Below are 14,679 nucleotides of genomic sequence, written 5' to 3'. Positions count from 1 at the left end.
GATTCGATACAATTTTATCGAAAATATACTAAAGTGCTTATCTCTCTCCTGTTTTAATTAGTTGATTTTTTATTTTGTGCAAAAAGTACAAATTTTTTTATTCTTATTGTGGTAAGTCTCCAAATTTTTATATTGTCAAATTTTTGTTTATTTTCTTTTTCTTCAAGTTTTTATAATATTATTTTTTCTTCAATTTTTTTATTATTAAATTTTCAAGTTTTTACATTGTTAAATTTTTTGAATTTTTTTATTGTTAAATCTTCAAATTTTTATAATATTAATATTAGTAGTGATATTGATATTATTTCTGTACCACCAAATTTTATCATTTTTGTAATATTAAATTTAAACATTTTTTAAGTTAGAAATCTTGCAATTTATAAATTCATAAAATTAAAAATTTTAAAACAAAAATTTAGTGGCTGAAAAATTAAAAAATTCAAATTCATCCATGTTTAAAATCGTCCATTTTTAATTTTCCAATTGTAAAATATACATACTTAAAAGTTTAAAAATTAATAAATTTAAAAACTTGAATGTTTAAAAAGATACTCAAAAATTTTCAAAATGAGAGTCCAATAAATCCAATTAATTCCACACAGTCTGCAATAAAATTTAACACGTGTGCATACATACACGCAACCCTAAATCACTGATAACTTTACACATTTGATTAAAATGACACGCTTATGAAAATCTCCCTCCATCCACTTTCATCATCCTCATAAAAATGACCCACGAAAACGATACTCGAATACCCGAGACTATTCGGGCAAACTCGATCAAGATTATTCAAATTGCATGAGCATGTAAAGCCCGGAATCTCCGATTAAATGGTCCACGATATTTCAGACGATATCCCGGGGCAAAAAAGGGTAGGCTGATGCATTGATTGACCTTGCTCCCAGTAGCCTTTTCCGCGAACTCTGGCACGATTCTCCAGGACTTAGCGACACGTCCGCAAATCCAGAAATAAGGACAGCCCCGATATCTGGCTCCACTCCAAAGTCCTTTTATCACAGATCGTAATGCAGGTACAAACGACGACGAAGAGCCATAAACCGCGTTCCAGCTGTCTTACCTAACACCCAGTCGGTTTGTTGGTCAGGTGCTCTTTGATTTCCTCCAAGATATCGACGATCCTGTATCTGTACGCCTCCCTGCTGCGGCACTGGTTTACGACCAGTTCCGATCGTTGTTCTCCATAAACCACGTGCTCCAGAAGATCCGTCGAGTTAACGAAATACTTCTCGACAGCTTGTTTCGTCAGCAGCATCACCTGAACGTTCGCTATCGAATACGTCAGCGACACGTCCTTCAGCTCCTTGCAGCACTCGATGAACTCCTCTCTCGACAAACACCGCTCCACATCGAGTCCCTCGGACGCCAGCTCCCGTTTCATGGTGTCGCAATAAACGTTCACCAGCTGGTCCCAGCACTCTCTTCTAGCCTTCCTATCGGTGTTCAAATAAAGAAACACCGTGAAGTCCAACGCGGGCGGACTGTACCTCAAGAACTGGAAGTCCACCAGGTAGCACCCGACCGGCTTGCCGTTTGCGTCTCGTTTGAACATGATATTATTCGCCCAGATGTCCCGGTGGCAGACGACGTTCCTGAACTTGGTGGAGGGTTGCAGCAACCTAGGTAGACTGGGGATGCTACTGGAGATCCAGTTCTTCATCAGAGTCCTCTCCTGGTCCGTGAACCTCTCCGCGAAGTCCACCATGGTGCAGGCTCCTTTGACACACGAGGCGAGGTACTTGCGAGCTGGCAGCTCCTCCTCGACGAAGGCCACCTCCTCGAGCCAGTTGCCGTAGAGGTCCATGATCGACTGCCCCTTGCTGCGAAGCTTCTCGTCCTGTATGAGGAACCTGGAGTGGAACCTCGACAGCGTCGCCACCGTGTAGACGCAGTGGTCGAGGTCGAAGAGGAGGAACTTGTCGGGGGTCACGTAGCCCTCTTGCTTAGCGTCCTCCAGCACGAGGATGGTGTTGCTCTTGCCCAGGAAGTAGTCGGGCGCCCACTTGGGTCCCGTTCCCATCCCAATGCGGGGCACGATGTCGCTGTACACGGCGATCTCCTTGTCGAACGTGTTGGAGTTCACCAGGAAGTCGTACTGGGGGCTCTCGGCGGGTGGCGGTGTTTTCGCGAAGAAGCGGAGTCGTTTGGATTTATCGTCGGTCTTCACGGTCACCGACAGGGTGTAATACTGGCCCAGAAAGCCGTTCGTCTCGCCGAGGTCGTCCAAACTCCACTGCAACACGCGGAAGTTAGGCGAACGGAGTTTACGCTCGACGATCTTATTGATGTCGGAGTCGAGCAGCACGCTCGGTTTCTCGTCGACGGAGCGCAGCGGCGAGTCGAAACGGCAGGTCGGGTCAGCGATCATCGTCGTCATCTTGGGAACTCCGGAGCTGGTTTCCGGAGGACTTATATAGCCTGTGGCTGTAAATAAACCTCGCGAAAAATGATTCTCCCACAAAGCGCGACTGACGGGACGATTCGATAGAGAATCGCTTCGGCAAACATCCCGGTTGTAGTAATTTACACATCCCGTAAATCTGTCGTACACCTCTTAGCGACGAGAAAACGAACTGTGTGTGATTTATGCCGCGGCGCGGAAAAAAACGACGCGATAGCGCGACGAGAAAATTCTGCTACGATCACGCGATTGATTGATCGCGGAAAAGTGTCATGGCGGAAGATAACTTCGAAAAATTCGACGGATCGTTTTCTCCGACTTTTTGATAAAACTCGATCATCTTGCAAGATAAGGCGATTGTGTAAAGAGCGGGTTAAGACCCGAACAAACGATGCGGTAATACTCGCCGGGGTAATGAAGGCACAATGTTTGAGAACATCGAGAGAAAGAAAGTGCAGATGCTTCAACTGCGGAGTGTGCTGAAGGGATTAGGAACTGATTGAACGTGTGTCTTCCGGCAAGGAACTTTTTGGATTTCAGAAGCTTGTTGGTGAAACAGATGCGTTTCCTAGTGTTGCTATTTCGGGTGAAACGAAGAGATTCAGAGACATTTTGACGTACTCGTGACTTTGATGTGTAACATTTCACTTTTGTGTGCAGAGGTTTATTTCTGTTTGCGGAGACATGAGACTGATGATTAGTCTGATATTTGGGGTTCAAGGTTGCTAGTTTAGGAATTTGAAAAACTTAGAAAATTTGGGAATTTGGGGGATTTCGAAGATTCTGGGGGTTTTGGCAATTTTTGAGATTTTGGGGATTTTGGAAATTTTTGAGATTGTGGGGACTTTAGGGATTTCGGGAATTTTGGAGTTTTTGGGGATTGCGGAGATTTTTGGAATTTTGGGAATTTTAAGGATTTTGGGAATTTGGTAATTTAGGAATATAGAAATTATGGCAATTCGGAGATGTGAAGATTTGGAAATATAGAAATTTGGAAAATTGGGAAATTAGTACCTTGGAAATATTGGAATTTGGGAAATTAGAAAATTGCAAAATTGAGAAATTGGGCAATTGGTAATTTGAGAAATTGGAAAATTGAGAAATTGGAAAATTGAGAAATTGGAAAATTGAGAAATTGGAAAATTGAGAAATTGGAAAATTGGAAAATTGGAAAATTGGAAAATTTGGAATTTGAGAAATTAGGATGTTGAAAAATTGGAAATTTGGGAAATTGGAAAATGGAAAAATTACGAAATTGTGTAATTAGTAATTTGAGAAACTGGAAAATTAGGAAATTGGGAAATTGGTAATTTGAGAAATTAGGATATTGGAAAATTGGGAAATTGGAAAATGAAAAAATTACGAAATTGGGTAATTAGTAATTTGAGAAATTGGAAAATTAGGGCATTGGGAAATTGGTAATTTGAGAAATTAGGATATTGGAAAATTGGAAAATTGGAAAATTGGAAAATTGGAAAATTGGAAAATTGGAAAATTGGAAAATTGGAAAATTAGAAAATTAGAAAATTAGAAAATTAGAAAATTAGAAAATTAGAAAATTAGAAAATTAGAAAATTAGAAAATTAGAAAAAATTGAAAAATTGAAAAGTTGGAAAATTGAGAAATTGGAAAACTGGAAAATTAGGAAATTAGGAAATTGGGAAATTGGCAATTTGAGAAATTAGGATATTGGAAAATTGGGAAATTGGGAAATTGGAAAATGAAAAAATTACGAAATTGGGTAATTAGTAATTTGAGAAATTGGAAAATTGGATGACTGGAAAATTAGGGCATTGGGAAATTGGTAATTTGAGAAATTAGGATATTGGAAAATTGGAAAATTGGAAAATTGAAAAATTGAAAAATTGAAAAATTGAAAAATTGAAAAATTGAAAAGTTGGAAAATTAGAAAATTGGAAATTTGGAACCAGAAAGATATGAAGAATTTTAATTTCAAAAATTGAACAATTTAAAAATCTGCAACCTTGAGAGTTCAAAACCTTGAAAATCCAATAATCAAAAACTTTCAAAATAAATTTAAAAATCTGTAAAAGCCATTAAACTTGATATTGGAAATTTTCATTCAAGCAACGCAAAAAATGATCACGCCTAAATACTCGAGTTCCATACAATAATCGTCATAACTGCAGTCTGATAAAATAATTTTAATCCCGTTCTAAATTTACTTGACAGAGTCAATTCTGGTTGCAGCACGAGACTCGTAAATCAATTTTGAAGATGACTCGAATAAATATTGAAAGAGTAGGAGACGCGCTGGGGCAACAGTAACCCGGAGAAAAATCTCCATAAAATGTTAATATTTCTCTCTATGAGATAAACGACGGTCTTGCCTGGCTGTTATATTTATAACAAAATTTCAAATTGCGAATGTTTCAACGTGAACACTGAAACAGATAAGGATTAAGCGAAAGCCCTATGTTTGCTTTAGAAAATCTGACTGGGCAAAAAGTTACGGCGACTGATTTCTTTTGGGAACGTCTATCCTTAAGGGATTAATGTTGGATATGCTTCGAGCACACACTCCGTGTGCACACATGTGCGAACATGCGAGTCGCAAAAAACAATACGGGAAAACTTCCGATTTAAAGGCAAAATATGTTCGTACTCAACTTGAAATAAAGCAAAATGCTTCGTGTATTAATTTACTGGTACATTATTTTCAAGGTTGTTTTTATTTTAAAACGAGGTTAGATTGAAAAATTAGTATAATTTTTATATTTTTTAGTTTACTTGCAAGGAGGTTTGGGGGAAGTAATACGTATTTTTGTTTAAAATTATTTTTTTTTTGAATTATGAAGTTTAAGTTATGTATGTACTGGTAAGATGGAAGATGGAGGGCCAGATGTCACGTGACTCCTACGAAATTGGGACGTTGGGAAATTGGTTATATCACACATCGGAAAATTGGGTAATAAGAAAATTGGAAAATTAGGAAAATGGAAATTGAGAAAATGGAAAATGGGAAAATGGGAAAATGGGAAAATGGGGAAATTGGTAATTTGGTAACATGGGAAATTCGAAAATTGGCTATTTGGCACATTGGAAAATTAGGTAATAGGAAAATTGGAAAATTAGGAAAGTGGTAATTTGGGAAATTGGGAAATTGGAAAATTGGGTAATAAGAAAATTGGAAAATTAGGAAATTGGAAAATGGGGAAGTTGGTAATTTGGAAACATGGGAAATTGGAAAATTGGGAGATTCGGAAATTGTGAAATTCGTAAATTGGTAATTTGGGAAATTAGAAAATTGGGAAATTGGAAAATTGGAAAATGGGAAATTGGGAAATTGGAAAATTGGGAAAATTAGGAAATTGGTAATTTGGTAGTTTGGTAATTTGGGGAATTGGGAAATTGGGAAATTGGTAATTTGGTAGTTTGGTAATTTGGGGAATTGGGAAATTGGGAAATTGGAAAATGGGAAATTGGGAAATTGAGAAATTGGAAAATTGGGAAAAATGGGAAAATTAGGAAATTGGTAATTTGGTAGTTTGGTAATTTGGGAAATTGAGAAATTGGGAAATTGGAAAAATGGAAAATTGGGAAATTGAGAAATTGTAAAATTGAAAAATTGAAAAATTGAAAAATTGAAAAATTGAAAAATTGAAAAATTGAAAAATTGAAAAATTGAAAAATTGAAAAATTGAAAAATTGAAAAATTGAAAAATTGAAAAATTGAAAAATTGAAAAGTTGAAAAGTTGAAAAATTGAAAAATTGAAAAATTGAAAAATTGAAAAATTGGGAAATTGGAAAATGGTGCGTGTAACTATAATCTCATACAGCACAAACCCCTTTTATTTCAACTACAACGATACATTTATAAACCTGACAAAATGTTAATTGTAATCACCAACATTTCAATTTCATAATACAATAAATATGTTACATTTATTTATTTTTAACTGCATCAAATATAATCCTACAATATATTCGGCTACGTTTAAAAATAAATTTTAAGTATTAACGTGTCGAGAAATGTGAAGGAGTAGAATAGGAAGCAATTCTTTGAAACGAGTGATCCAATTAAATAACACAGTAATATTTCAACGTCACAATCATGGTGCTATTTTTATTTGAAATATCGAAGGAAATTTAATTTAGCGGCAAATGAAAGCACTCGAGGTTATTAAAATGCAATGTTCGGGAAACAATTTCCCTCTGTATCGAAATTTATTCGTTACCATACGATGGCGTATCTGTGGCAAATTTCTTTCTGAAATATCGTCGAAGGAACAATGAAACAAATTATAAATGGGTCGATAATCATTTTGCTAATTAAAAAATAATGTCGCGGTTAATTTAAATAAAAACAGTGAAACTTTCAATAAACTCTTAAGTTTAGAGAAAAAAATTTTGTTAAAAACACGATTTTTATCATCAATATAATTCATTTGATTTTTCACCTCGAAATTTGTAAAAAAAAAATTGTAAATTCGATTAAAAATGACGGACAAAATTTTTTACAAAAATGTTTGTAATATTCCCAATAATAAATGAATTTTTACAAAATATTTCTAAACTACTAAAAATAAGTACAAGTCTAAAAACAATTGCAGTAATTGCACTCTAAAAATAATTACACAATATTACTTTCAAATGCAAATACTAACCTATCCACGCATTAAAAAGCTAATTTTATTAAAAAGAAAATTACTCAAAAAAATACAAAATAGTCAAAAAAACATAAAAAGTATTGTAGCGCAAAAATCCAAAGAGCAGTTTTGACCAGTAACGTACACGCAAGTTCATATATTATTTTTAAGCCATCATACTTAATGGGTTTCTTCATCTCCAATAAAATCCAATTTGCGGATGATCGATCGTTTGAATTTATATCGAAAGCGGAAGCGGTGTGTAACTGTAAGTCGAAGAACGAGGAAGCGTAAAGTAGAGAGCACGATGAACGCGTAACCCTGAAGTAGAGAGGGAGAAAACATTAAAGTCCATGGGGTACTATAAAACAATTTCAAAGAAACTTCTCGAGGCTCTGCTAGCCGCTGAAATTTATTTGCGCTCGCCAAGAAGGCGTCCCCAACTTCTTAGCCGGAGTTCAGGGCGGGGGAAGTAACGTATTAATGAGGTCACACTATGGGTAACCCTTTCGGGTTTCTTGCTGCACGTTGATCGATTGGGAAATTTAGATAATTTGGGGTGGTGAGATTGGGAAATGGAGATTGGGGGTTGGAGAAATAGGGGGGTTGGAAAATTGGGGGATTTGGAAGGGAAATTTGGAAATTTGGGAAATTTGGGAAATTTGGGAAATTTGGGAAATATGGGGAACTTGGGAAAATTGGGAAAATTGGGAAAATTTGGGAAATTTGAGAAATTGGGTCATTGGGAAATTGGGACATTGGGAAATTGGGAAATTGGGACATTGGGAAATTGGGACATTGGGAAATTGGGACATTGGGAAATTGGGACATTGAGACATTGGGACATTGGGAAATTGGGACATTGGAAAATTGGGAAATTGGGAAATTGGGGAATTGGGAAATTGGGAAATTGGGAAATTGGGAAATTGGGAAATTGGGAAATTGGGAAATTGGTAATTTAAGAAATTGGAAAATTGGAAAATTGGTAATTTAAGAAATTGGAAAAATGGAAAAATGGAAAATTGGAAAATTGGAAAATTGGTAATTTAAGAAATTGGAAAAATGGAAAATTGGTAATTTGAGAAATTGGAAAATTGGTAATTTGAGAAATTGGGAAATTGGAAAATTGGAAAATTGGAAAATTGGAAAATTGGTAATTTGAGAAATTGGGAAATTAGGAAATTGGGAAATTAGGAAATTGGGAAATTGGGAAATTGGAAAATTTGAAGGTTGGAAAATTGTAAAATTAGGAAATTAGAAAATTAATGATTTGAAAAATTGGCAAATTAAGAATTTAAAAATTTGGAGATTTGGGAAATTAGGAAATTAGGGAAATATTGAAAGCAATCTAAATGCTCTCAAACTCAAAAAATTCAGCCATGACGTCTTCATGTCCCCCCGCATTAAAATGACGAAGTGTTCGGTTCTCATATCGCGTGCGAGTGAAGAGAAAAGCCCGAAAGTATAACTTGATAAAAGATCGTCTTAACAGAAGGGTTGTACAAGGTGAAAAATTATTACGTGCATGAGCTGGTATTTACCTGATCTATCGAACAGTGTGGACGAGAACGATCGACTGGCCCGGTTTACACAAACATTGTGTCAACTGCGAGTAGTTTCACGTGAAAACGAAAAAAATCGAGCCATCGACGGCCTCGTTTCCCGGATGAATTAACTTCTTTAAGCAAACATCGAGCCGCAAACCGAGTACTTTTCTAATCAAACTGATGCATCGCAAACGCAAAAATTAAACGCAATACGTTGTTCGACATGTAAAATATGAATTCCCTAATATTTAAATTTCTGAGCCAATAAATATTTTTAGTCGAAAATTTCGATCTATAGAAACGCATTCGAGTGAAATTCATTCGCTTTCTCAAGATGCGCTAAACTTCTTAGAATCGGGGAGGAATGTATTAATGAGGTCACACTCTAGATACCCCTTTCGGCTTCGTTACTTTACGTTGCCAAAGGTATATAATTCGATTAACCGCTGTTCCGTAGGCTATAATACTGCTCGATGTATGTATGTACACGCCGTCGTAATTATTGCTGATCGAATTTTCACCGCAACGTTCTGCAATAATTTCCAGTGCACACAGATTTTAATCAGGCTACTCGCCGCTCGTAAAAAAAATAATCCCGGCTCGTTTAAATTAACGCGCCGATTAAATCGCAATTGATCCATGCGATCGGGTACGTTTTATTTACGGCCTTCAAAATTGCTTTATGCGTTAACAAACGATGCTAAATAATACCTTAATAATGGTACGGGCATTTAGAAACTTAATTGTGAATGTGATGATATAATAAACTATCTTTATTTTTATTTTATACTTCCTGTAGTAATATTTATAAATACAGGATGTTTCAGAAGTAGTCTAGAAAGGGGGGTAGCTGACGTGATTTTGAATAACATTTCCCTTTGCGAAAATGGAGTTTGAAGCTTCGTTTTTGAACTATTAAGGAAAAACACGGATCAATCGGAGCGCGAGGATTACGCATGCGCAGACGCGAGAGCGCAATCACGCATGCGCACACGGACGCGCAATCGCGCTTGCGCATACGGACTCACAAGTACAAATCCGTCAGTTTATTAAACGTCTTAATAACAATTTAAATAATAGACCTATTTCACCTATATCATACTATTATTTTCTTCTCGGTAAACATTTTTGTCTTTGAAAATCTTGAAAGCGTCACTCAACTTGCTTATTAAATACCCAAATAACAATTTGAACTCCACATTCATTTCACCTATATCGTACTATTATTTTCTTCTCGGTAAACATTTTTGTCTTTGAAAATCTTGAAAGCGTCACTCAACTTGCTTATTAAATACCCAAATAACAATTTGAACTCCACATTCATTTCACCTATATCATACTATTATTTTTTCCTCAATAGACACTTTTGTCTCAGAAAATCTTGAAAGCATCACTTGGAAAACACTCAAATAAAATTCTACACAATCTAATTCCCCCATTATTCTCACCATACCTCAAAAATCTCGAAAGCGAAAGATAAAATATTTCCCGCGAATCCCACGAACGATATCATCCCTATCCTCGGAAGATACTCGCAGAGTTGACCGTATTCCCTGGAATTTGATTCGGTAGGGCCGCTATATCCAGCCACTGAACGGTGGTTGATACCGGGATTGCTACTTCCGAATACGAGGATGGAAACACCATGAAAAGAGCCGGCTATATACACGGATGCATGCACGGTATATATTTCCGCATCACGCTGCAGTAAGTTGCCTTCTCTCGTGCAAGGCATCGAAACTCAAAGCCCGCACAGAAAGTATCGATACGAATCTCGGTGACTTTACGTAACCGAGAACACACTCCCTTCAAAGGGTGTGCAATATACTTACGATCAATTCATCGATACCTTTCTATTGTCGTTTTTGTACAATGAACTTGCCTTTGCTCATTTATTGTTGATGTTGTGACATTGTTGCAATTTTTTGAGGTTAGGTTCCATGGAGGGCTGGTTGGATTTAGGCTGCATGCTTGTTTGTCGTAGAATTTTGTGTAAATGTTGAACTAACTGTTTGACAAATTTTTTTGAAAATGTTCAAGAAACTGATTAACAAATTTTTTTGTAAGTGTTGAATGAAGTATTTAGACAATTTTTTTATATATGTTGAACAAAGTATTTAACAGACATTTTCACATGTATTGAATAAAGTGTTTAATAGACTTTTTTATATATGTGTATTGAACAAACTGTTTAACAAATTTTTTTGCAAATATTGAATGAAGGATTTATACAATTTTTTTATATATATTGTACAAAGTATTTAAACAACATTCTCAAGCATATTGAATAAAGTGATTATTATTGTGTTTATTTTTTATATACGTACATTGAACAATCTGTCCAATACAATTTTTTCATATACATTAGACGAACGGTTGCCATAAAATTACAATAATTTATGCTTCATTCAGAGGCGAACTCTGAGCAACTCTAAAGCTTCCGGCATTATTTGATTCGCTAAAAGAAAGGAAGGTTCCGATCGATCTCGAAGAAGCCATGGAAACTTGCCTAACAGACCACGACTTTCCGTTCGTCCTCATCGATTAGGAGGAGTTTCCGGCTGTAGAACTCTGCCATTCTGCTCGATCGATTGAATTTCTTCTCGGGGACGTCGACTTGGAGCCTGTTCGGTCGACCGTACCAGAGATTAGTAGTCATCGGGACCTTGTGACCTTTGTTCTCCTCAGAGATCTCCAGCCAGAAAAGGCTGGGCTTAGTGCGATCGCATCTTGGCTTCCGCGGATCGAAATCGTGCTTGTGAAGACGCTCGTACGCCGATTTTCTGCTATCCTCTTTGTTATTGTTGAAGTACGTGATCACGTGACGGGGGGCGAACGGCTCTAACTGAAAATCGATCTTGGTAACAAAGTAGCTGGGCCAATGTTATATTGTGGAGGGGCTTTCGGAATCGTTTAACTTTCTTAATTTCCGGGGACGGGGGCCGGTTGGATCAAGGTCTGTTTTATAGAGCTACATGGGGACCGAAGTCTATTTTATAGTATTATGTGTGGAGCGAATTATATTTTATAGTATTAGATGTGGAGCGAAGTATATTTTATAGTATTATGTGTGGACCGAAGTATATTTTATAGTAGTACACGTGGACCGAACTCTAATTTATAGTAGTATGCGAGGACCGAACTCTAATTTGTAGTAGTACACGTGGACCGAAGTCTATTTTATAGTAGTACACGTGGACCGAACTCTAATTTATAGTAGTACACGTCGACCGAACTCTATTTTATAGTAGTACACGTGGACCGAACTCTAATTTATAGTAGTATACGTGGACCGAACTCTATTTTATAGTATTACACGTGAACCGAACTCTATTTTATAGTAGTACACGTGGACCGAACTGTATTTTATAGTAGTACCCGTGGACTATACACTAATTTATAGTATTACACGTGGATGGAACTCTATTTTATAGTATTACACGTGGACCGAACTCTAATTTATAGTAGTACACGTGGACCGAACTCTAATTTATAGTAGTACACGAGGACCAAACTCTAATTTATAGTAGTACACGTGGACCGAACTCTAATTTATAGTAGTACACGTGGACCGAACTCTAATTTATAGTAGTATACGTGGACCGAACTCTATTTTATAGTATTACTCGTGGACCGAACTCTAATTTATACTATTACACATAGACCGAACTCTAATTTATACTATTACAGATAGACCGAACTCTAATTTATAGTGGTACACGTGGACCGAACTCTAATTTATACTATTACACATAGACCGAACTCTAATTTATACTATTACACATAGACCGAACTCTAATTTATAGTAGTACACGAGCACCAATCTCTATATCATACTATCACATCTTTCTATAAATTTTGTATGAAACTTAACAATTTAGGTTAGGTGCACTATTTTTCTTACTATAGGGTACTTCTTAGCCGCTCTGCGAATGCTTTCTTCGCCCGCTCGCATGCGAACACATGGTATAACGTACTCCGCTTCAAACATTCTTATCTTATCATTACTAATGATTTATTAACTGTGAATTTCTGGGTTTTACTGAATTAACTGAAGTTGAGGAGACAAAAGGATGTCGGAAACGCTTGTACAGATTACAAGAATAAATTTGAACGTCAGAGTAAAATATATATAACTGTCTTTCAATTCTTAGAAAATTTAATTTAGTAGTTTAATGCTCAACATTTTAATTTTTTAACTGTTTTTAATTTTTAAAAACATGAGTGGCTGCTTCATAATTTTTTACAAAATTGCTTAACCTTTTTTAAGTTTTAGTTGGTTTTTCAGATGGTTTGATAATTATTAGTCTCATTGCTATTTAATTTTGTAGCAAACTTAATGTTTTCTGTTAAAAAATCATTGATTAATAATTATAGGATAATTATATATTTCTGATCAGACTTAAAATAAAAAATGTCAAATGTCATCAAAAAACATATGAAAAAATATTATTTTAAATAATGAATATAGTCCAACAAAAATGTCTAAACCATAAACTACAAAAACCACACACTTCAACATTTTAAAAGTGACAAACTCTAAAATTAAAAGAATTATTAATAAAATAAATAAAATTTGCTATTCCTAAATTTGAAAGAACAGCAATTTTGCACAATACTGTACGTAAACCATGATTTAATAGCAAAGTGTATAAATCAGTACAAGAATGATTAACCGTATGTTTGTTTAACAAGTGCCACGATGCGCCATCTCACGAAATGCGCAACAAGTTCCCGTAGGTAAATCATTAGTTCGACGATTTTATGCCATGCGGCGCTGCTTGTATAATTCCTACTAATTTTCAGGACGAACAGCACCATCGAAATTAAATTAATTAAGAACGGCACTTAATTAATTAGATTCGAGGGGGACCGATAAGCCAACTAGCAGTTTTCTCTTCCGGTTTCAGCGTTCAGTCAACTTTCGTTAACTCGATTAATTCTTCTCGCAATTATCTCGTTACATTTTGTTCGTTCTCTCGTTTATTCTTCTTTTATTATGGTTCTTCTATTTTATGGTGTTTGACAAATATTTTGAGTGCAATTTTGGAATTTTGGGATTTTAGGATTTGGGAGATTTTTTGTCTTTTTATTTTGGGAAGGAATTTTGGAACTTTGGGGTTTTTTGAGAGTGCTGAATTTTGGGGTGCTTGAAATTTAGGAAAATTTAATTTTAGGGGTTTTGGGGGTTTCAGGGAGTGGAATTTTGGAATTTCCAAATTTTAGAGATTTTAAAAATTTGAGAAAGTGGAATTGTGAAATTTTGCAGGTTGGAGGTTTAGAATTTTAGAAATTAGGAAATTTAAGGTTTTGCAAGTTTTGGGGAGTGGGACTTTGGAATTTTAGAGCTCTCAAGCTTTGAAATTTTAGAGATTAGGAAATTTTGAGGAGTGGAATTTTAGAGTTTAAAAATTTGAGTAAGTGGAATTTTAGAATTTTTGGAAATTTGAGTAAGTGGAATTTTAGAATTTTTGGAAATTTGAGCGAGTGGAAACTTAGAGTTTTTGGAAATTTGAGTTATTGGAATTTTAGAATTTTTGGAAATTGGAGTGAGTGGAATTTTAGAATTTTTGGAAATTTGAGTGAGTGGAATTTTAGACTTTTTGGAAATTTGAGTGAATGGAATTTTAGAATTCTTGGAAATTTGAGTGAATGGAATTTTAGAATTCTTGGAAATTTGAGTGAGTGGAATTTTAGAATTCTTGAAAATTTGAGTGGGTGGAATTTTAGAATTCTTGGAAATTTGAGTGAGTGGAATTTTAGAATTGTTGGAAATTTGAGTGTGTGAAATTTTAGAATTTTTGGAAATTTTAATGAGTGGAATTTTAGAATTTTTGGAAAGTTGAGTGAGTGGAATTTTAGAATTCTTGGAAATTTGAATGAATGGAACTCACTACCTAATCTAAATCTCCCCAACCCAACCTAACCTAACCCATTCCAGTCAAATGAAATTACCATAAATACCTAACCTAAATCTCCCCAAAGAAACCGAAATTCTTCAGCACATAAATTAACAATATTAACCCGTCTTAGCATACGAATAAAAGAAGTTACAGTAACTGCATCCCGGAAGCAAGAAAGGAAAGGAACTTTTCATAA

At 35.5% G+C, this 14,679-nt stretch overlaps 2 protein-coding genes across 2 annotated transcripts; both read right to left on the bottom strand.

Annotated features, from left to right (window-relative positions):
* Positions 1 to 295: 295 nt before the first annotated feature.
* On the bottom strand, positions 296 to 2,398 carry LOC100880123 (uncharacterized). The gene has a single exon (XM_076539258.1). The coding sequence runs from the start codon at positions 2,396 to 2,398 to the stop codon at positions 1,082 to 1,084; it is 1,317 nt and encodes a 438-aa protein (XP_076395373.1). The 3' UTR covers positions 296 to 1,081.
* An 8,365-nt stretch (positions 2,399 to 10,763) lies between these two features.
* On the bottom strand, positions 10,764 to 12,961 carry LOC105663070 (uncharacterized). The gene is made up of 2 exons (XM_012290033.2): positions 12,485 to 12,961; positions 10,764 to 11,425 (listed from the first exon to the last, which is right to left on the bottom strand). Exons 1-2 carry the CDS (start codon positions 12,569 to 12,571, stop codon positions 11,090 to 11,092), a joined length of 423 nt encoding a protein of 140 aa, XP_012145423.1. The 5' UTR covers positions 12,572 to 12,961; the 3' UTR covers positions 10,764 to 11,089.
* Positions 12,962 to 14,679: the final 1,718 nt, after the last annotated feature.

This window comes from Megachile rotundata, chromosome 13 (genome assembly GCF_050947335.1).
Source record: "Megachile rotundata isolate GNS110a chromosome 13, iyMegRotu1, whole genome shotgun sequence".
Taxonomy (NCBI): Eukaryota; Metazoa; Arthropoda; class Insecta; order Hymenoptera; family Megachilidae; genus Megachile; species Megachile rotundata.
The sequence above is the reverse complement of the archived record's forward strand: the minus strand, read 5'-3'. Positions and strand labels throughout refer to the sequence as shown.